Genomic DNA, 21,672 nt, shown 5'->3' with positions numbered 1-21,672 from the left:
TTAAATCTTCTATCAACAAAGCCCAAATATATTCAATACTCCCAGTGTATTTAGCAGCAATCTTATACGGGTAGTTCTCGGGTTACAACAGTTCATTTAGTGACTGTTCAAAGTTACAACGGAACTGGAAGAAAGTGACATGATCATTTTTCACAATTATAACCTTTGCAGCATCCCCATGGTCATGTGAACAAAATTCAGATGCTTGGCAGCTGGGTTATATTTTATGAAGGTTGCAGAGGTCCCCTTTTGCGACCTTCTGACAAGCAAAGTCAATGACAAGTTAAGTCAGATTCACTTAACAGCCGGGTAACTAATTGATCAACTACAGTGATTCAGTTAACAACTGTGGCAAGGAAGGTCATAAAATGGGGCAAGACTCACTTAACAAATGTCTCACTTAACAACATAAATGTTGGGTTCAGTTTTGGTCGTACGTCAAGGACTACCTGTACACAAATCATTTAGGGCAGCAGTCAGCAACCTTAAACACTCAAAGAGCCACAAATATCCTAACCGGAAGCCCCCCTGTTCAATGCTGGAGCTGACCGGAAGTTCGGTTTCCCCACCATAGAGTCTCCTCCTAGCGTGGCATCCATTTTTCCTCTACCTGTCCTAAATGAAATCCCTATGAATTGTGGAGCTGACCGGAAAACCCGCCTCTTGCCATAGAGTCTCCTCCTGGCGTGCCCTGCTTCTCCACCCCCACACCAACCGGAAGCTCCTCTCAAAATTGTGGTGCCAACTGGCGACAGGGAGCCGCAGGAGAGGGATGAAAGAACCACATGCAACCAGAGTCACAGGTGGCTGACCCTTGATTTAGAGATAATCACCAAGGAAAGCTTTTAGGATGGTTTATGTAAAGCCTTCTTTTGGGTTCTAAAGGTTCATAGTCATGCCATAGCCATCCTTGTTTGGACTGCATCTAGCATATGGTGTGAATTCAGCCATTTGTTCCGAACTGTGGTTTATAGCTTGACATCTCAAGTAAACCTAGTTCATCAGGCTTTATTCAAACAGAACAATGGAGTTGTGTGATGCTCAGTGTCACTTGATTACAAGGACAGTGGAGCAAAGGGCTACATAGAAAATAAAACATTTCTGAATTCCCTAGGCTTTGAATCTCAACTGTGCTCAACATTACACTTTAGCTGCATATGTTCCTACTGAAAGCAAAAAAATAATAATGGTCAAATGTGTTTTGTAAGCTGTCTCTGTATTATATTAACTTGATTTCTGGTTACATTTGTACAATAAAACTAGCCCTTTGAATATTTGTTCATTTCATTTCTCTCTGCTATTTCAATAATAGCGAGAGCCAAGAGCCTTTACAAAACAGATCCTTTCTCATAACAGGCAGGCCATAATAAAAATCATTGTATCTGGCATAAACGCCTTGATGCAACATAAATGGATTTGTGACTGCTGCATATTTCTCTCCAAGATGCCAGTGGATTGCCTGCAGCTCCCTAGCAGCCATCTCATCCAACTTCCCAGCACAGATGGACAACAACACTCAGAAGGCAAAACTATACATTGTGGAATTGCTTTGTGCCAGAAACAGATCGTGCTTATCAACATCCCAATACCATTAGTAAGATGAGGAAGATGACTTTGCAATATCACAGGCAGCATCCTTCGGGTGGCAAATCCAAGAACTGGATCCCACAATTCCTTGAGCAGGGCTCTCAATCCTTCTAAGCAGACCGAGGAAATAATACGCTCCTTAACTATTCTTCTTCCTGCAATTCTGAGTGGAATGGGCCCACGTTTCCTGATTTCAAGTGAGAACCACAGGTTTAGGTCCTATAAGCCGTACTACCCCAAAATTTCTTGACTAACGATTTCAGCCTAGTCAACCCTTCCTTGCTCATTTCTATATCTTGGCATTTCTGTTTGGTCTCCATAATGATGCCAACTGCCTTTCTCTGTAAAATGTATATCCCGAGGGTGTCCCATTAAACTAGGCTCTCATCTTGGATGAAAAATACATCAACATGTGGGTATCATTTGTTTCCAAATGCAACCATTATATTATTATGTAATGCCACCATTTTGTGGGAAATTCAAGGCAGTTTAAGAGCACTCTCATCATTTTATCTCCAAAGCAATCTAATGACAAAAGTACAGAGAAGAGCAACCAAGAGGACTGGAGGCTAAAACATATGATGAACGATTTCAAGTATCAGCATGGCTAGTCTAGTGAAGAGAAGGACCAGGGGAGACATGATAGCAGTCTTCCAGTATTTGAGGGACTGCCACAGAGAGGAGGAGGTCAAGCTATTTTCCAAAGTACCTGAAGGCCAGATGAGGAATAATGGATGGAAGCTGATCAAGGAGAGATTCAACCAGTGGTGGGATTCAGCCAGTTCGCACCTATTCGGGAGAACCGGTTGTTAACTTTCTAAGCAGTTCAGAGAACCAATTGTTGGAAGAAATCTGTAAAGTGGAATTTTTTTCCATTTTACAGGGCTAATCCTGTAAGGAAAGCAGGAAGGAAACAGTCTGGTGTTGTTTCTAGCCTAATCTTTATTGCCCTGCTTGCAGAAACTGCCTCTCCGGTTAACCCTTATTACATTGTAAGAGCTAAGGCGCTGCACCCATTGACGTGAGTGACGTTGAGTTGGCCATGCTCACCCGGTCACATGACCACTGAGCCACGCCCACCCAGCTAGTCATTAGGACAGAGAACCAGTTGTTAAATTATTTGAATCCCACCACTGGATTCAACCTAGAAATAAGGAGAAATAAGGCCAAACCAATAGCGAAATTCAGGCCTGGGTCGCAGAACCAGCAGCGACCCATGCCTGCCACACTCCCAAACTGGTTCTCTTACCACTGCTAGGCCGCTGCCATTTTGGGTTTTAGTGACAGCGCATGTGCAGTTCAGTGTAAATTGTTCTGTGCATGCACAAACAATTTACATTGAAAAGCGCACTCACATGCATGCACGTGCATGCTTTGCACATGGGTTATGAACTGGTAGTAAAACTGGCAGCAACCCACCACTGGAACAGATGTATTGCATAGGAGGGTCTCTACAGAGTAAGTGCATTGCTTAGTAAATGTGCTAATGAAGAAAATCATTACATACAAAATTAAAAATCGAAAGGATCAGCTTTTTTTTAAAAAAAAAAAACAGTTATGATTGGCTATCTGAACAAAGTATAATAAGTCCAGGATTTGAGGGCCGCATTGAACTTGCCAAGAGGAAAGCCATTTGTTCAAAATGTTTAGGCATGCATGCCTGAGTTTCATTTCATGTGCTTTTCAATGTAAAGCTCCTTCTGCCTGAAGCTTCATGAAGAAAGTGTATATAAAATAAAACAAGATCTTCTGTTGCCATTGCTTCAGAGAAAGAGAGAGTTAATGGACTGCTAAAATCTTTTCCAGATTTTGGATGTGCCAGGTGCATTGATTCAAATCCACAAATCTGATACATAACGGCACAGTAGAGCCAAATCCAATTGAATCACTAGATGCACCAAGAGGTTATCTCCGGTTCAGCATTACAGCAATCAATGGGGGGCTCAGAGAACTGGACAGAACAATATGTAAATTGAATCATGTCCAGTTTTAGGATTTTTCTTTGCTGCAAATTTTCTTTGCCAACTGTATGCATCCTTGAGCTGGCAAATGTGTGTGTGTGTGTGTGTGTGTGTTTTATTTGTGCTGATAAATAAATAAAGGGAGACTAGTATAGATCTATTTCAAGCTATTTAGCTCTCATCAGCTAGCCATACCCTTACTGGGATTCGAACCTGTGCTGTATTGCATCTTAGGCAAACGTCTTAATTGGGGCTTACCAGGCGTTGTGACACTAAATAAACAAACAAACACACACACACACACACACATATAGATATAGATATAGATATAGATATAGATAGATATAGATATAGATATAGATAGAGATAGAGATAGAGATAGAGATAGAGATAGAGATAGAGATAGAGATAGAGATAGAGATAGAGATAGAGATAGAGATAGAGATAGAGATAGAGATAGAGATAGAGATAGAGATAGAGATAGAGATAGAGATAGAGATAGAGATAGATATAGATATAGATATAGATATAGATATAGATATAGATATAGATATAGATACTAGCCTGAAATGTACTGACCCATTCCTGATCCCTACCCTGCATCTTTTGATCCTAATCATGGCCAATCATCTGGCTGCTCTCCAAACCCAACACATTTCCTCTATGGGGATACTGCCCCTGGGTGGAGTTAAAATAATTGATAACAGATATAGGTGACTCAAGCCATCTCACTTTTGGCCTTGGAGACACAACTGGGGAAACGAATGTTGCCAGGATATGTTTATGGTGTGAGTAGCTGACGTAGGAGTTACCTTTAGTCAATAGTTGAAACAGAACTCTTAAAATCAGTGACATTTATGACAGCGTAAGTGGTTCTCCTTTATGTTATTCTCACAACAGTCCTTGATGCAGGCTAAACTGAAAGACGGAGGCCGTGCATGGAATTTAAATCCAGCTCTCCCTAGAGCAAATCTATAGAGTTAGGGAAAGGCACGCATTGTGAGACCTGTGTTATTTTTAAAAACATGCGATATTTCAACCGTGACCAAGAACATTAACTTCAGAAGAAGTTGTAATCAACTTTTATTCAGAAAGGCCTTACTCAAAATCTTCCTTGCAAAAGGAGATGCTCCCACCCTCTTCAATACCTTTTGTATGATGTTTGTGCTGATGCAAGAGTTCTTTCAGAGATTCGGGGTTTTCAAACTCTTGAGAATACTGCAGAAAATCTTCAACTTGGTCAATTTTGCCAGCAAACTGTAGAGATACGGAAAACACACTCTTCAAAGAACTGCATGTATCATTGAAAAGAATCTAATAAGCTTCTCGACTGCTTTGCACATTATTAATATAATTGTTCGGTACTTCTAAAGCTGTCTTCCTCGACCTTGTACCTTTTAGATGAGGTAGATTACAATTTCAACAGTTCCCAGCCAGCAGCACTGAAAATAATTGCTGTTTCCAACACTTGTATGAAATAGGGTCCTCTTCAAAGAAAGGTAAACAAGGAGCTGTTATCTGCTTGATTGTTGCCCTTATCCTCTGGTTTTTGCTAGCTTAACAAGTTGTAAACAATGACTGAAATCTGAAATGCTGAGCATTGTGTTGACTTGGTAGAGCAAAGAACATCAGCCAAAACAGTTCTCTGGCAGGCAACGTAATTGTTCCAGCTTTTTAAAAAATCCCACAGAGGTGTTGCTCTGTATTTCCTCTCCTGCACATAGCTGCCACTAACTGAATACAGCCTTGAGGAAACAGATGATTGCACCAAACAGAAATCCCCCTTTCCCCAATCCTCACATTCTTCCCTAAAGTGGAATGCTTTGAAATCAATTGAATCTAAAATCTACCAAACCCTCATACCCTGTAGCAAAATATGCATCTCAATAAAACAAAACAAAAAATACTCTCAGCCGCCTCAAAAGGGCCCTAGAAAAGACTAATTTATCTTCCTTCTCAAAGACCTCATTGCAAGTATATCTTCTAAGGGGAACGGCTCATGAAATAATGGCCACTACTGAAAAGGTATAATTCTTAGCCTTTTTTTGGTTCCAAAATGGAACTTTGGGAGATTCACTGAAAGAAAAAAAAGGACACTATATTTGAAAACACAAGCTTGCCTAGAGTGGCCAATTTTCCTGCCATTCATGCACCCTGCCTTTGTTTTTTGAAGGGAAATACTATTAGCTATATGTAAATTGGGAATACATTGTGGTGGCCTATTGACCGCCGGCCCCTCCAGCAGCCGAATCAGAGGAGGAGGAGGTGTGGGAGTCAAGGTTAGCATCAAGGCAATCTGAGAGCTCAGAGAGGAAAGAGGGAGTGGAGTTGGGAGGGAGGGAGGGAGGGGGAGAGAGAGAGAGCCTGGGCCATCCATCAGTCCTGAAATGGAGAGTCAACAGCCCCCAGGTCTGGAGATGGCTGAGGAGGAAGAGGAGGAACAGCTGGGTCCAGTGCCTGACGCATGGATGCACAGGAGGCAGAGGAGAGAAGAACAGTGGAAATCTTTGGGCTGATCCTTGGGAAGGAAGAGCCTCAGCTGCTAGGGAAGCCCCACCCTTAGCTCTGAAAGGCATGAATAGATGTGGCATACAACTATTCATCTTCCGTCCGAAGGAGACGTGTTAGCCTGCGGTGAGAGAGAAACTTTTTGCTGGGGTTGCCAGCGCTCCTAATAAAGGAATCGTTGAGTTAACTTCAGAAGTTTGCCATGTTTGGGGAGATGGGTCAGAAGATACACATATATCTAGGTCTAGAGCACAGGTGTCAAACTCGATCGCGCCACAGTCTGGATCGTGACGTATCGTGACATTTTTTTGCCTTTGCGGAACCAGGATGGCTGTGGCCTGCACATGGCATATCCAGCCCGCAGGGCGCTAGTTTGACAGGATAGAGTTAACCTCTGCAGTTGTTAAGATGTGATTCATTTTAATTTTTAGCTGTAATTTAATTAGTTGAACAGTGTTACCAGAGGCAGGCTCTTCAAAACCAGATGATGACTAGATGGCAGGAAAGATCTAGCGATTTTTGCTTCAGCCTAAATTTTTGAAACCTGGGTCAAGTAGTTTAACATGTTATGGTTTACCATATTGGCCCAGTGGGAGTTTAGCCATCGATCCAAAACAGTGCATCTGCAATGAGTGTTCGTGCACGCTAGTAGTATATTGCTTTTATTTTAGGTTTATTTCATTTTATTTGGTTTCTAAACTCGCTACATATTTCAAGCAAGCTAATAGCTTTGCCTTCTCTCCCCTAAATAACATTGCTGTTCATAAGAGAGAAAACCCCTGATCAGGATATTGGTACTTCAGATGAAATTAAGAAAGATCGTGAAAAATGATGCCTTTTGCTCAGTCTGCTTTTTCTCAAACATTCTGTCTGTTTTTGTTTTTATTTTTTTTAATGATAGAAAATAAATCCATTATCCTCCAGCGTTTGGGATTTAACTTCTGACTTTCATTAAAGAATATCCTGGAGATGAGGCTTGTGTTTTATCATAATAAAACAAAGATTACATATAATCATATTCTGTCAATTAAAGCAAAGCTTTTCAGCAAGAGGCTTCCAGGATTTTCCATTTGAAAGGGACACGTGCTATTTCCCATTTGCCCTTTGCTTAGATATTTCAAGAACAATAAGGCTGGATCCTTGGTTCCATTTTTTTTACTACTTCAAGGAATTTGATAGTGTGTATAACCATCTGCCTATCCGTCTCTGCATGTGTTTCCATCCTGCTGAGAGAAATTCCCTTAGTTCAGAACTGCAACAGCAGTTGCTATACATCTCCCCTTGGGGCCCCGGTATGACTTATGCTTTGATAATTTCCATAACCAAGAAAGGGAGGGTAGCCCTACTTCTCAAATGTTGGGATCAAGAGAGTGGTGCCTCATTGAAGAACAGGTGACTTCCTCAGGAGCAGTGGTGGGATGCAACCAATTTAATAACTGGTTTGGTGAGCACACGCATGTGCTCTATACACACATATGCACCTAACGTGTGGTTTGCCACGTTCAAAAACCACCTATTCTAAGCTTCAAAACTTACCTTCTATGTCAGTGCCGGTGAGTAAAACAGCTGACGCATGGCAATTTGCTGTGCCACGCAAATCAGCTGAGCTAAAAAAACAGGGAAATACAGGACAGGAAAGGGCGGGGGCAGTTGGGCGGGGCCAAATTCTCACTGGAACTACCGGTTTGCCCGAACCGGTCCAAACCACCTGAATCCCACCCCTGCTCAGGAGTAGTGGGCCCTACCATCCAAATGAGTTATGGGGGACTCCTTCAGCACTGAATAAAAGAACTGATAGATCAGAAAGTAGTAATTAAAAGAGAAAAATGGTACTCCAAGGCCAATATATAGAGACAGGCCATTGTTGTTGTTGTTGTTGTTGTTGTTTTGCTAAAAAGAACACAGAGAGAGAGATGTAATTTGCAGGTAGTCCTCGATCTACAACAGTTCATTTAGTGACCATTCAAAGTCACGATGGCACTGAAAAAAAAGTGACTTATCAATGTTTTTCACTCCCACGACCATTGCAGCGTCCCCATGGTCACGTGATCCAAATTCACACTCCTGGCAACTGACTCGTGTTCATGATAATTGCAGTGTCCCGAGGTCATGTGATTACCTGCTGAGACTTCCTGACCAGCAAAGTCAAGGGAAAAGGCAGATTCACTTAACAGCCGTGAGACTCACTTACCAACTGCAGTGATTCACTTAACAATTCTGGCAAGGAAAGTTGTAAAATGGAGCAAGGTTCACTGAACAAATGCCTTGCAACAATTGAGCTCAATTGAGGTCGTAAGTCGAGGATTACCTATGCAGGATGCAAGGAGTATATGGCAAGAGTTTTATCCATTCAGTTGCTTCAGTGGCGGGTTTCAAAAAATTTTGGAACCTCTTCTGTAGGTGTGGCCTGCTTTCCGGGTCCACTGGTGGAACCTCTTCTAACCGGTTTGGTAGATTTGATGAACCAGTTCTACCGAACTGGTACGAATTGGTAGGAACCCACCTCTGAGTTGCTTGTCTCCTTTTCTTTTGTTGTCCCACCCAAGGCCGGGTTTCTGGTTGTATGCTTTCAGAGGATACTCTGAAAGTAATTATTCGGTAGGATAAGACATGGAACAATGATTCTGCATTTCACGAAGACACTTATTCTCCAGTTAAGAAGACAAACAGCAATGCCACTGGACAAATAGCTACTAAAGGAGATGATACGTTCCCTTTTCCTGGGATGTTAAGGCAGTAATCAACATCACCTTCTTGACTTTTTTGACTGGCCATGGATGGCCTTAATTTGGATTTCTGTGGATTTGGAGTGGGTGGATCCAGAGGGGGGCTTCAAAAATTTTAGCAAGGGGTTCTTTGCCCAGTTTCTGGGTGGGTGTGGCCATGGTGGCCATGGCCTAGTTAGCCTCCTGCATCATGGTCGGCTTTCCTCGAGCCTCTGGGACGGCAAAAATGGCCTCCCCAGACTCCGAAGGCCCTCTGGAGGCTGGAAATGGGCCTGTTTCAGCCCTTCCCGAATTTCTGGTAGGCCCATTTTTTTGCCCTCCCCGAGCCTCCGCGTGCACCCTGCATTTACCTACATCCAAAACGGGCTGCGTGGAGACTCCTGGGAAGGGTGGGGTTGGTGGGGCCAGACAGGAGTGGTATTTGGGTGGTTCTCCGAACTGCACAGGATCTTAGCTACAGGTTCTCCCAAACCGCTGGGAACTCCCAGCAGCCAACCCCTCAAAAGTCGCTACCAGCTCTATTATTTTATTTCCTAAGATTCCACTGCCGTAATACATTTCCCTACCCCATTTTTTTTGCTCTACTTTTGGTTCTGACCATTCCTATGGAAACAGAAAAACAGCTGCAATTATCTCTCCCCCCCCCCCCCCGCCACCCTGTTCTACAGTAAGAAAAAGCCATCAAGCAGAAAGGGATACTTGAAATGCAACAATGATTTGTTTTCTTTGAAGATGAAAAGCATTTCCCCTTCCTGTAGACTGACCTCCAGAGCATTTTCAAAGAAATCCAAGCTCAGTTTTAACAGCGTCCTCCGCTTCTCCAGAACAATCGTCAGGGAGTCCCAGGCATCTCCCAGGGTCTCTGCCATGGCTTCGTACACCTGCTCTTCATCTTGATGTTCTGCGGCTGTCTTGTCGGCTTCCCGTAAGAGATCCCAAACTTGGCCTTCTAAGGGCTACAGATAAAAGGGAAAAAATGGATCAGAAATCAGAACGAAAGTCTCCCGGCAGTATGGACAAAACTCCTTTAGATTTGCTCTGTTCTTTGACTGGAAAAAAAATTCCCCAAAAATTCAGGACAATCCACCTCTCCCTTTTACCCAGAGACAGGGCCACTTCGGGAGGTTACAGCATCCCTGCCTTTCTGCCCATCGCAAGAACACCCCTGAATGCTGACTCCTCTGCTGACTTCCTTCTTGGCTGGACCAGATGCTGGACACCCTCTGGAAAAGCATCTAAACCTCCTTCCGCATACTCGGGAGGTCTTATTGAGGGAAGCCACACGGGCTGCAAATGAGAGGGTGACTGTGGTGGCAGCTAGAGCAGGGGCGTCAAACACAAGGCCCACAGGCCTGATCTGCCCCACAATGTGGTCAGATCCGGCCCACGGAACTGTCCTGGAAAATGTAAGGGGCCAGCCTGCATCACTTCGGCCCAGTCTACTAATGCAAAGCAGAAACATCGGGCCAGCATGGCTTCAGCCTGGTCTACCCAGTGCGAAGAGGAAACATGCCAGCAGTTGGGGGAGTAGCGTCAAGCTGGCCACTCCCACCAGTTGGCCACACCCACCCAGTTGGCCTCACGTACCTGGCCCTCTGAGATCAACCATAGCCCTGATGTGGCCCTCAAAAGAAAATAACTGCGCTCTGATTTGCTGTGGCCAAGAGTGGTGGAACCGGATTATAATCCAACTGATCTGCCAGACTGTGCCTTTATCCACACTGCCCACACTTTTCTAGTGATGGGGACACTGCCCAGTGTTCCTACCACTAGAATGAGCAGGTATTTGTTTCTGGACAACATTGTCAACTAGGACTCCTCACTCACTTCCATTTGTTTCCATGTTCCACTTCAAAATATACTTTCCCCTTAGTATCACCTTGTAGTTCTGTTTGGGCTACAGTGTTTCTGTTAGTTGTGTGCTAACCACCTCCATTGAGAGCCAGTGTGGTATAGTGGTGAAGGTCCTTGACTAGAAACTGGGAGACCATCTTGGGCACAAAACCAAGGATGGATGACCTTGGGCCAGTCCTTCTCTCTCAGCCCTGGGAAGAAGGAAATGTCAAGCCACTTCTGAAATCCATGCCAAGATAAATGCAGAAACTGATCGAGGCTGTCCTAGGAGTCAACATATATTTTGTAAGCTGCCTTGAGTCGCTATGTGTGAGTAGGCGGCAATATAAATTTTCTAAATAAATAAATAAACTAACTAACCAACCAAGTAACAAATAAATAAATTACTTAAAGGCACCAAGAACTAAACAAAGTAAAACCTCAACCGCACAGCACTTGGTTGGCTATTTGGAGTTAACTCCCACCTTCAGCCTAATTGTTGCATCACCACAGTCTGTCTCTACATCTCTCTCTCTCTCTCTCTCTCTCTCTCTCTCTCTCTCTCTCTCTCTCTCTCTCTCTCTCTCTCTCTCTATCTCTCTCTCTCTATCTCTCTCTCTCTATCTCTATCTCTATCTCTATCTCTATCTCTATCTCTATCTCTATCTCTATCTATCTCTATCATCTCTCTCTCTCTCTCTCTCTCTCTCTCTCTCTCTCTCTCTCTCTCTCTATCTATCTATCTATCTATCTATCACTCTCTCTCTCTATCTCTACCTCTACCTCTACCTCTACCTCTACCTCTACCTACCTACCAGGGGTGGGTTCCTGCCTCTTCTATAGGTTCCACAAATCTACAGTGCTGTTTAGAACCGGTTCCAGCTCCCTCCCCCCGCCCATCCGCATATCATCAAGATGAAGAGCGAGAGGAGGAATTCTGGGAGTTGAAGTCCACAAGTCTTAAAGCTGCCAAGTTTGAACACCCCTGGGTTTTTTTTCTAAAGGGTTAGGGGCACAAGAGTCTTGTAACTTGACAGCTTTAAGACTTGCGTGCTTCAAATGCCAGAGTTTCTGAGCCAAAATTTTGGTTGCTAAGCAAGAGCGTTGTTAAGTGAGTTTCACCACATTTTACAAGTTGGCCCAGTCACATGGCTGGCAAGCCACTCCCACCCAGTCACATGGCTGGCAAGCCACTCCCACAAAGCAGGCCACACCTACAGAAGAGGTTCTGAAAAAATTTGAAACCCACCACACCTACCTACCTACCTACCTACCTATCTATCTATCTATCTATCTCTATATGTATCTATCTTTATCAGTTTATCTATCTATCATATCTATCAGAGAGAGAGAGAGAGAGAGAGAGAGAGAGAGAGAGAGAGAGAGAGAGAGAGAGAGAGAGAGAGAGAGAGAGAGAGAGAGATTGGTAATAGTACTATATTGTTAGGGTGAATATTGACTATTTGCAAAAAATGTTGCAATAAAAAGTCAAAATATTCATTTTGATCTTAATGAATATTAAGCAGTCTTTTTATCTTAAACTGAGACTGGTTCAATGTATTTTCCCCTTTATTTGACACCACAGAATGTTTAAAAAGTATTGCCTGTGAAAGTTATTATGTTGTAAGTTTAAAATGATGGAGAGGATATCTTGATATATAATATGAGCTTGGCCCACTTTTATCTCATTTTGTTTGGTTGTTAATATGAATCTGGGAAAAGGAATTACTGTAGGCTTAAAGATATGCATATAATTCTGAATTATATAACCCCAATTCAGAATTTATTAATATATAAAAGAGCATGAGTTTGCCTAGCATGAAGAATTACCATTCTTTTATAATGGAAAGGCAGCATCCTGCATTTTAAGTCTTGGATAAATGACATGTTTGCTCTGCTTTATGAATTTGCTTTTTATTGACGTGATAGAAAAACTGATCAACATGATTCCACGTAGTCAAGTTTTCACGCCGTGCTTAAAACCTGAGTGGTTTTTATATCTATTATAACATTTGTTTCTTTTTTATTATTTTTGTGGCTTTTTAATTTCTTTCTGTATATTAAAGGATTTTTTTTAAAAACAATATTCAGTGGTTCATAGGAGTGGCGCTATGGACTAGAGGTGGAGCTCTTGCCTCAGAATCAGAAGGCTGTGAGTTCGATCCTAGTTAGCAGCAGAGATTTCTCTTTTTTGGGTGCAGTGAATAATTGTCTGCTGTGAACTCTGTGTAGGCCTCAGGAAGGGCAACCAGCCTTCTGAGGCAACTGAGCTCCATTCATCTGCCTGGACTCCATTCCAATGCAAGGGATTACAGAGTCGTTAAAAGAAAAAAATATTCAGTGGGTTTTATAAACCTAGGTAATTAGATTAACCATGTTTTAGTTCATTGTGGTATTGTGTGTTTAAACATACTCAGATTAATCTCATAATTTCAAAGAGTACAGGTACCTGCTTGTCCTATAAGCTTAGCAACTGGGTTATCCAAAGGCGTTATGGAGCAAGGTGAAATGTATTCATTGTTGAATTAGAAATACAGATAAGATACAGGAAGTCCTTGAGCCCTTGAGCCAAGCAATTATGGGCATAAGCCTTCATGGCCATAAAGTGGGTCACCAAGCAATCACTTGTTTCTCAGCAGACACTGAGTGACTACCATGGTTGTTAAGTAAAAATTGCAGTTGTTGCATGGTTGTCTAGCAAACCTGTTCTGACCCCCCTCGTCCCACACCAACACACTCTGAGCCAAAGATAAATTACGGCATTTAATTAACAGAACGACAGGTCCTTGGCAGCAAACCGGCACAGACAAGCTTGGGCAACAATCCAGCACAGATAAGCCATGGCAGCAATCCAGCCTGCCAAGCTCACAATAATGTTCTCCAACATTAGTTCCTGCGTTGAGTTCTACAAAAGGGCCGTGTGCACAAGCAGTCCTTTTATAGTCTGGAGAGGAGCCTAATGACCACCAACTGAGTGCAATTACCTCCTGTACTTGTGCAACTGTTCCTGACGCCTATTAGCTCTTCGGTGCCGGGCATCCAGGAACAACTCACTGCTGATACTCCCTTGTCTCCTCCCCACTGGTCCAAAACTCAGGTGCTTCCTGGTGGCCAACCAGCCTCTCTGCACCCTGCTCGGAGTCAGAACCCTGTCCAGGGTCCTCCAAATCCTCCAGAGCTGACTCATAGGGCCCCTTGCTGTCGGAGTTTGGTGGCAGCTCCAACGGCTCCTGCTGGGCCACAACACAAACCTATTGTTCTTTGGGCCAGTTTTTGCCAGAAACCAGAATTAAGCAGAAATTTCTGGCAAACCCATCATATGCTGTGGTCATGTCAGAGGTGGGTTCCTACCAGTTCGCACCTATTCGGTAGAACCGGTTCGTCAAATCTACCGAACTGGTTAGAAGAGGTTCCACCAGTGGACCCAGAAAGCAGGTCACATCTACAGAAGAGGTTCCAAAATTTTTTGAAACCCACCACTGGTCCTTGGATATGATTATTCTACACTATCATGCTCATATTTATAAAACTCAGTGCCTCTGTGAAAGATAAGGATGACTACTGCATTTGTGGTGCAATCAGAGCATTGCGTGTGTTGAAGTTGTTTTAACGCAAACCAAAGATGCCATTTAAAAAACAAGTTTACATCATATTCTAATGCATGCCAGTGCTGTGTGTGAGGTAATTTAAGGTGGTTCTGACAAGTGTCGTCGGCATCTTCATATCCGGTCACATGGGTGGCAAGCTACTCCCATCCGGTCACATGGGTGGCAAGCTACTCCCACAAAGGAGGCCACACCCACAGAGTAGGTTTGAACAATTTTTGAAACCCACCACTGGGTCATGTGCCCATGGGACACTGCAAACAGCTGTAAATAGAGGCCTGTTGCTAAGCACCCAAAGCACAGTCACAGGACCAGGGAGGGGGCCAACATTGGAATTTCGAAATCTAGTTGTGAGCTTCGGGTGGCTCCATCATAATTTCAAATGGTCACTAAGTCATAAGTGAAGGTGTATAGGTTTGTCTATGCCTCAAGGCAAGTCATTCTGTTTTGGTTCTTTTGCTACTTTCACCGCAAGGCCTAACAAGTATTGCCCTTTCTCTTTGTTTCAAAATCTTCAGAGTATCTTCGGCACACCTTCTAAACTTGAATTATTTTTTTCCCATTTTCATCACAGCTCTTTATCATGACAATGGATGAATGCTGTGCCCGTTTGTGCTTTTACTTTGGCTGCTATCTGGAAGAATGCATAATGAGAGCAGGAATCCATAATAGACAAATTAAAATCTAGGATAACTCATTCTCCTGATACAGACTACAATAAGAACTGAAGATAGGAAAAGATGAAATTCTCCTGATAAAGACCCAGCTGAGAAGAGGAAAATAATAGAACACTTATATATTGTGGCTTTGAAGTCAGAATTGTAATATCCAGATTCTCCCAAGCCACTATATCTTCTGCCAGTAATAGTTGCATCTGAATTGGCTGATAATCTCCCTGTTCTAAAAGAAATGCGATGAGAAATACTTTTCAGAAATAATGAACTATTGTTTCTTAATTAAAAAAGAGAGATTAATACTGGTAGTTGTCGCTGAAGGAAAAAATAAATGAAGATGGAGTTACTAAAGATGAATTATTATTTGAAATAAGAACTCTGCGCAATACAGACCAAGAGAGAGACAGAAAGTGAAAAAGAAAGCCATCACGAAGATTTCCTGTGAACCAGTGGTGAAATTCAGCCGGTTCTATCTGGTTCGGGCAAACCGGTAGCAGCGGTGGCGGGAGTCTCCGCCCACCCACCCGGACATCATCACATCCCATTTTTGATGTTCTGAGCATGTGCAGAAGGTCCTGCGCATGCGTGGAAGGTGCCACATGTGAGCGCTCACATTTGCGAACTGGTAAGTTGATTTCACCCCTGCTCTGAACATAGTAGATGGAGAAACAAAATGCATGTTTTTAATCAGAGGACATTGGTGCATAGCCTATGTATAACTGTGGCTACCAACTCCCCATTTCACTGCTGCGGAAGGGGAGAGGATGGATAAAGAGAGAACATGAAAAACATGTGAATGGAGTTTAAAGACAAAAAAAAAGAGTTTTGCTTTGCATGTCTTCGCTTTGACACACACGTTTTCCTCTTTGCCTTAGAAATTTGGCTTAAAATATCTTTCACAAGGTTCATGAAATTCTCAGCCAACCTTCATTTTAGAATCCTGACTGTTTATGCCAAAAACAGAAACTTTGTGAAAAACACAAGGAATTAATTCAGCCTCTTCTGGGGGTCCTTTGGATCACACAGAACCTGTGAACAGCAGCCTTGCCTAATTTTAGTGATCATGTCCTCAAAGGAGGTCGAACAGGTGAGATAGATCAAAACCCCACCACTCTGGTATCTCTGCCATGTGTGTGCGCGTGCGTGTGTGTGTGTGCGCACAAGCACGCGCACACCATACAATTGAGGGAAGGTTTTGATTGTGATATCTCAACTACCATTTATCTCTTTTGAGTTACCTTCAAAAGATCTTTTGGAATGTGCAGATCCAACGGGCATGATAGGAATAGTACCTTTAAGGCATGGCAGATGGGGGCTACATTTTGGCTCCTTCTGAAGTATTTTTGGAAAGTCAGATCCAAAGTGCTTCAGAACTTGATTGATTATGGTACTTAGGGATAAAGCTGAGAAGATTGACTGAAGTACAATGCACATATTGTGTAAGCCTTAGTAAAACCCCTATTTTTCCTACCAGCTGTGATCTTATGAAGCAGGAGGATTGGTCAAGAATCATGAAAGGCACACTAGATAATTTCATTCTTCCGAGTCAGCTATTATGTCTGCCGACCTCACTTCTTCTTAATGGTAGCAGTAAGTAATGGATACGCTTGCTTAAGTATCTTCCCTGCTGGAAGAGTAAATAGTTTAATGTTTCTAAAAATATTTTCCATGTTGAAGGTAGGGAGTACTAGGTGAAAGGTGTGAATGCTTATAGCAACTTTTAAAAAGTTATACAGTATGATGAAATTAAAATACACAGAACAATCCTTGCACACTCCAACCTTAATGCTGCTTGGCCTGATGGAGTTTATTTTCATAAAATGTACGCTGGATGGCCACCTTAATTCAGCTCACAGAACAAATGTCAAAAGCACACTATACACACACACAAGGTAATAGACTGAATATTAATTTGCTTATTTGTATTTTCCTCCTAAGAGTAAACTCGAAGTGTGTGGGTGAATAAAGGTAGTTTTTCAGTTTCTCACTTTCATGGCCATACCCATGATGTATGACCCATGATTAATTTTTAACATGAATTGTCAATAATGTTTTACTATTCAATTGTGTCAGTATTCATATTGTTATTGTAGTTATTGTCAACTCTTTGGTCCAATTCTTTATTTTAAAAAAATCTAACCAGGCAAAGGACTACTACCAATTCTTACAGTTGGGAAATTCAGATTTTTATTATGCACATCCAAAATTGGTGTTATAGTTTTTATATTTTGCCTGATCAGAAGACTTACTCAATTTTCTTGGTTATTGGTGTAAAAGGAACATCCCCCTCATTGTTCCCATCTTCATCTCTTTATATAGGAAGGATAACTTTCATCCTAACCTTTCTTAACCAGTTTCAGCTAGTGGTTAAGACACCAGGGTAGAAAACAAGGGATTGTGAATTCTAGTCCATGAAAGCCAACTTGGTGACTTAGGGTTAGTCATTCTTTCTCAACCCAAGACACCTCATAGCATTGTTGTTGGGGGGGCGGGGATACAGAGGAAGGAGTATGAGATATGTTTACCACAGTGGTGGGTTCCAATAATTTTTAGAACCTCTTCTGTAGGTGTAGCCTGTTTTGTGGGAGTGGCTTGCCAACCATGTGACTGAGTGGGAGTGGCTTGGCAGTCATGTGACTGGGGGGGCATGGCCAACTTGTAAAATGTGGTGAAACTCACTTAACAACGCTCTTGTTTAGCAACCAAAATGTTGGCTCAGAAACTCTGGCATTTGAAGCATGCAAGTCTTAAAGCTGTCAAGTTACAAGACTCTTGCACCCTAACCCTTTAGAGAAAAATAACCCAGGAGTGTTCAAACTTGACAGCTTTAAGACTTGTGGACTTCAACGCCCAGAATTCCTCCTCTCGCTCTTCATCTTGATGATGTGTGGACGGGCAGTGGGAGGGAGCGGGAACCAGTTCTAAACAGCACTGTAGATTTGTGGAACTGCTTCTATAGAAGAGGTTAGAACTGGCAGGAACCCACCCCTGTTTTGCCACCTTAAAAGTAATACGAAGGTAAGTGTCCAAATGGGGTTTAAAACAAAATCAAGATGGTGGTTGTGATGCAATCCACATTTTTATACATGCATCAAGATACTGTTCACATAAAAAGGGACAAGCCTTCACTTTTGTCACCATTTTTGACCCAACCAATGGATAGTGCTACATTTAGACATGCAGGAGAGGGGCAAGCAATGAAGCATGTGTTACACTCAAAACTTACAACTTACATACTTTCATCACATGCCTGAACAGAAATGTATAAAAGCAGAGTTTGCTTCATGATGCATTAATTTCATGCAATGAAATTATTTTGCTGTAGGGGGGATCTGTCTCTAAGGTAACTCGCCACGGCCAACTTGCTGCAGCCAACTCACCGTGGCCAACCCTTCCCCTGGACAACTCGCCATGGGCAACTAGCCCTGGGCCAGCTCGTCACAGGACAAGAGTTACACTAATATCAAAGAAATAGTGGGATAGATTCATTAAAGAAAGGATGCCAAAGGAGGGACAAAATGAAATGTGAATGACAAAAGTTAAAATAATTTTTTAATTGCGTTAAATATTTAAATTGAATGGTTGCATTGACCATCAGCGAGTTTCCTGCTGCAAGTTGGCCATGGTAAGTTGACCATGGGGAGTTGACTGTGGTGAATTGGCTATGGCAATTTGCACCATTCCTTGCTGTGGGTGCAGAGGTGTATTCAGCTGGTTCTCTCCGGTTTGGGCGAACTGGTAGCAGTGGCTGCAGGAGGCTCCACCCACCCACCCACTCCGAGGTAATGTGTGAGCACTGCGCATACGCAGATGTGGCATGTGCATTCACATTTGCAAACCAGTAGGGAAGGTAAGTGAATCCCACCACTGTGTGGGTGCCTCAGTTGCTGTTTGCTTCCCAGTGAGCAGTGAAAGTTGAAATAAAGTCCAAATATGTTGTAATGCCAAGCATGGCTTCTAGATGTAGAGTAGGGGATTTCAGAAGTCCTTCATCTCAGGCAGCAGCAGAAAGTTGTAGGCCACCTCTGTATTTGGCTGCAGAATTCTGAGACTTCAACTGTGCTAGACTTCTCCTTGACTGTGTCAGTTGTAGGAATTTCTTGTGGTATAATTAAACATTTGGTTTATCTGTTCTAAAAAGACGTTTCAGCTACCAATTCCACATTGGCAGTATTTATTATATAATACTGGTAACAACATTATTTAAGCTCAAAAAGTGGTTTTCGTTCAGATGCTGCTAATTATGCTACTAAATTTGTTTTTATGCATTTGGTATGCTGAATCTGAGTGAGCAATTTATTTTTTAATTGCAAGCTATTTGCCAATAGGTAAATGGGCGCATTTGGCCATTATGTGCTTCTCTTGTTAGGCAGAACAGCCTATGAATTCAATAAATATATTTCAAGTCAGCCAATTTGTTTCCAGTGCCAGCTGTTCCTCTTACCATTCATTGCATTTTGTGCACAGAGTAAAGTCAGAAAGTGACATTTATGTGTGTTTAAAAAAGGCCTAGGTATCGATTTGCTGAAAGTATCTCAGTCACTCTTAGCTTATTCACTAGAGGATTTCCAAGGCCATCCCAGAGAAAGAATAACATTAAGAAAGGCATTCATTACCCTCAATATAAGGCCGACTCTAAACATACTCGGGATTAATACAAATGGAATAGATGGTGTAAATACTGTTAAAAGCAATTGGGTTGATTTTTTTCCAGAAATAACTCTGTGCATTTGATTGTGCATGCATATGAAAGTGACTATAATATAATATAACCAATATTGTTGTATTAACCAATTTCATTGTATTTCTTTTGTACAATGACAATAAGGCTACACTAATAATTTCTTAGATTAGCCATTCTGTCCTCAAGGGTTCTTTCCATCCAAGAAAATGCCTGTTAGATGTAAATAGAAGTAAGTTCTTGAAGAGCAGGTTGGAGAGCCTTTGTACAACTTTGTTTTATGCTCGAGTTGTGGCCTTTTTTGAATCAGGAGTTCCTGTGTTCAGTCACTCAAGCCCTACTCATGTCCCTATTGCAATGTGCTCTACCCGGAGCTACCCCTGAAGAACATTCGGAAACTATGGTTGGTGCAGAGTGCAGCAGTGGGCGCAGTTCTTAGGCCCCCTAGAGTGGCCCATGTTACACCACCAGTTTCTGGTCTACTTCTGGGTGCAATTCAAGGTGTTGATCACCACCTTTAAAGCCCTGCATGGCATGGATCCAGTCTACTTGAGGAACTGTCTCATCCCAATGGGACTCTCCCACCCTACCCATGCCAGTTTAGGAGCAGGGGTGGGATTTAGCCGGTTCGGGTGAACCGGTAGCTCTGACGATCAACTGGGAAGCAAACCGGTTCACTCCACTGATCAGGTTGGCCTGCCCACCTGCCCCTGTGCTTTATTTACCTATATCCCCTCAGCTGATTCACGCAGCAAAGCTGATTGCCACGCCTCAGCTGTGTTACTCCCCAGAAGTAATGTGGAAGGTAAGTTTTGTTAAAACTGCAATAGCACGTGGTCACCGAACCGGTTGTTAAACTGGCAGGATGTCACCAACTGCAGAGGAGGCATACTGCAGATCCCTTCAACCAATAAATTTTGTTTGGAGGGATCCAGGAGAAGAACCTGCTCTGCCATGGCTCCTGCCATCTGGAACATATTAGTCCCTGAGGTGAGATTGGCTTCCAACCTCCTGATGTTTCAAAAGAACCTTAAGACCTGGCTCTGCCAGATGGCTTGGATTTCACCCAATTGGTAAATTTCATACTGGCAGTGGTTGGCTAATTAAAACTTAATCTCCCACACACAAACACAGACACACAATGTGTCCGGTTCCCTCCTTTGCCATCTTACATTAATGACTTTATCTGTTAATGTTTTTATCTGCTGTGTTTTTTACAATCAATTTTAAAGTTTTTATGTTGTAGGCCACACAGAGTCATTGAAGATGAGATGGGTGGCCATTAAATTTCCTGAATAAATAAATAAAAAGAAATCTCTGTGTATTAAAATATTAAAATATCTATGAAATATTTCTCTATTTTGAAAAGAGCTGCTACAAAAAAGCAACATAATGGGAGTTATCACAGAGGAAGGGCGGGAAAGAGAGAGGTAAACTCTCCATCCAACTTCACACAAGCCAATTTTTCCTCACACAACTAGATCTGCCATCAGTGCATTACTCCAGTCACCCACCAAATTCTACTTTTGAAGTGTTCCCTTAACTTCAGAGAGATTTGGACAGAAAAAGGACTATAAGGTAAAGGGGAAATCTGTAATTTCTGTGTCATTGGACATCAGAGATGGTGGTTGGAAACCAGTTTAAGCTAAAGGAACAAAAATATAACTTTAAAAAAACTTTTAAAAGTAGGGATAAATATATAGAGGGTGTTAATCAAGTAATCTACCTTATGACATATAGTGACTTCAATTCCTGTAGTCAAAATTCTGATGATCCCAGTAATTGCATGGTTTTGTCAGCCAATGGCAGGGCAGAAAACACAACATGACTAAAACAACATCTACAGAGTGGAAAACAATTGTGCAAATGGTGCTTCCATCCTGGCACTAAAAACAGCCCTAGTCAGCCACTATGCACCTATGAAGTGCCTCTGTTTTCCTTCTGCTTTCCTAACACAAGACCGACACCTTTGAACACTTTCCATTAAGTTTTCCACATACCCAATACTGGAAAACATTGCTCATGTCTAGCATAATGTGCCAGCAATCGCTGGTCCTGTCAGCACTGCAATTGCTTAAAATATCTTTACAGTACACA

At 42.4% G+C, this 21,672-nt stretch overlaps 1 protein-coding gene across 3 annotated transcripts in view; it reads right to left on the bottom strand.

Moving 5' to 3' along the window:
• CCDC141 (coiled-coil domain containing 141) overlaps nucleotides 1–21,672 on the bottom strand; it is a 135,920-nt gene that overhangs the window by 93,350 nt on the left and 20,898 nt on the right. For all 3 annotated transcript variants that reach the window (XM_087708414.1, XM_087708422.1, XM_087708428.1), the window contains exons 3-4: nucleotides 9,547–9,738; nucleotides 4,697–4,805 (exon numbers count right to left, since the gene is read on the bottom strand). In XM_087708414.1, the coding sequence (XP_087564540.1) occupies nucleotides 4,697–4,805; nucleotides 9,547–9,738 (301 nt within the window). The remainder of the gene's footprint in view (nucleotides 1–4,696; nucleotides 4,806–9,546; nucleotides 9,739–21,672) is intronic.

This window comes from Thamnophis sirtalis, unplaced genomic scaffold (genome assembly GCF_051295495.1).
Source record: "Thamnophis sirtalis isolate CommonGarterSnake01/CBP01778 unplaced genomic scaffold, rThaSir2_p1.2 scaffold_1, whole genome shotgun sequence".
Classification (NCBI taxonomy): Eukaryota; Metazoa; Chordata; class Lepidosauria; order Squamata; family Natricidae; genus Thamnophis; species Thamnophis sirtalis.
Note: the sequence above shows the minus strand (reverse complement) of the source record. Positions and strands in the feature narration are given on the sequence as shown.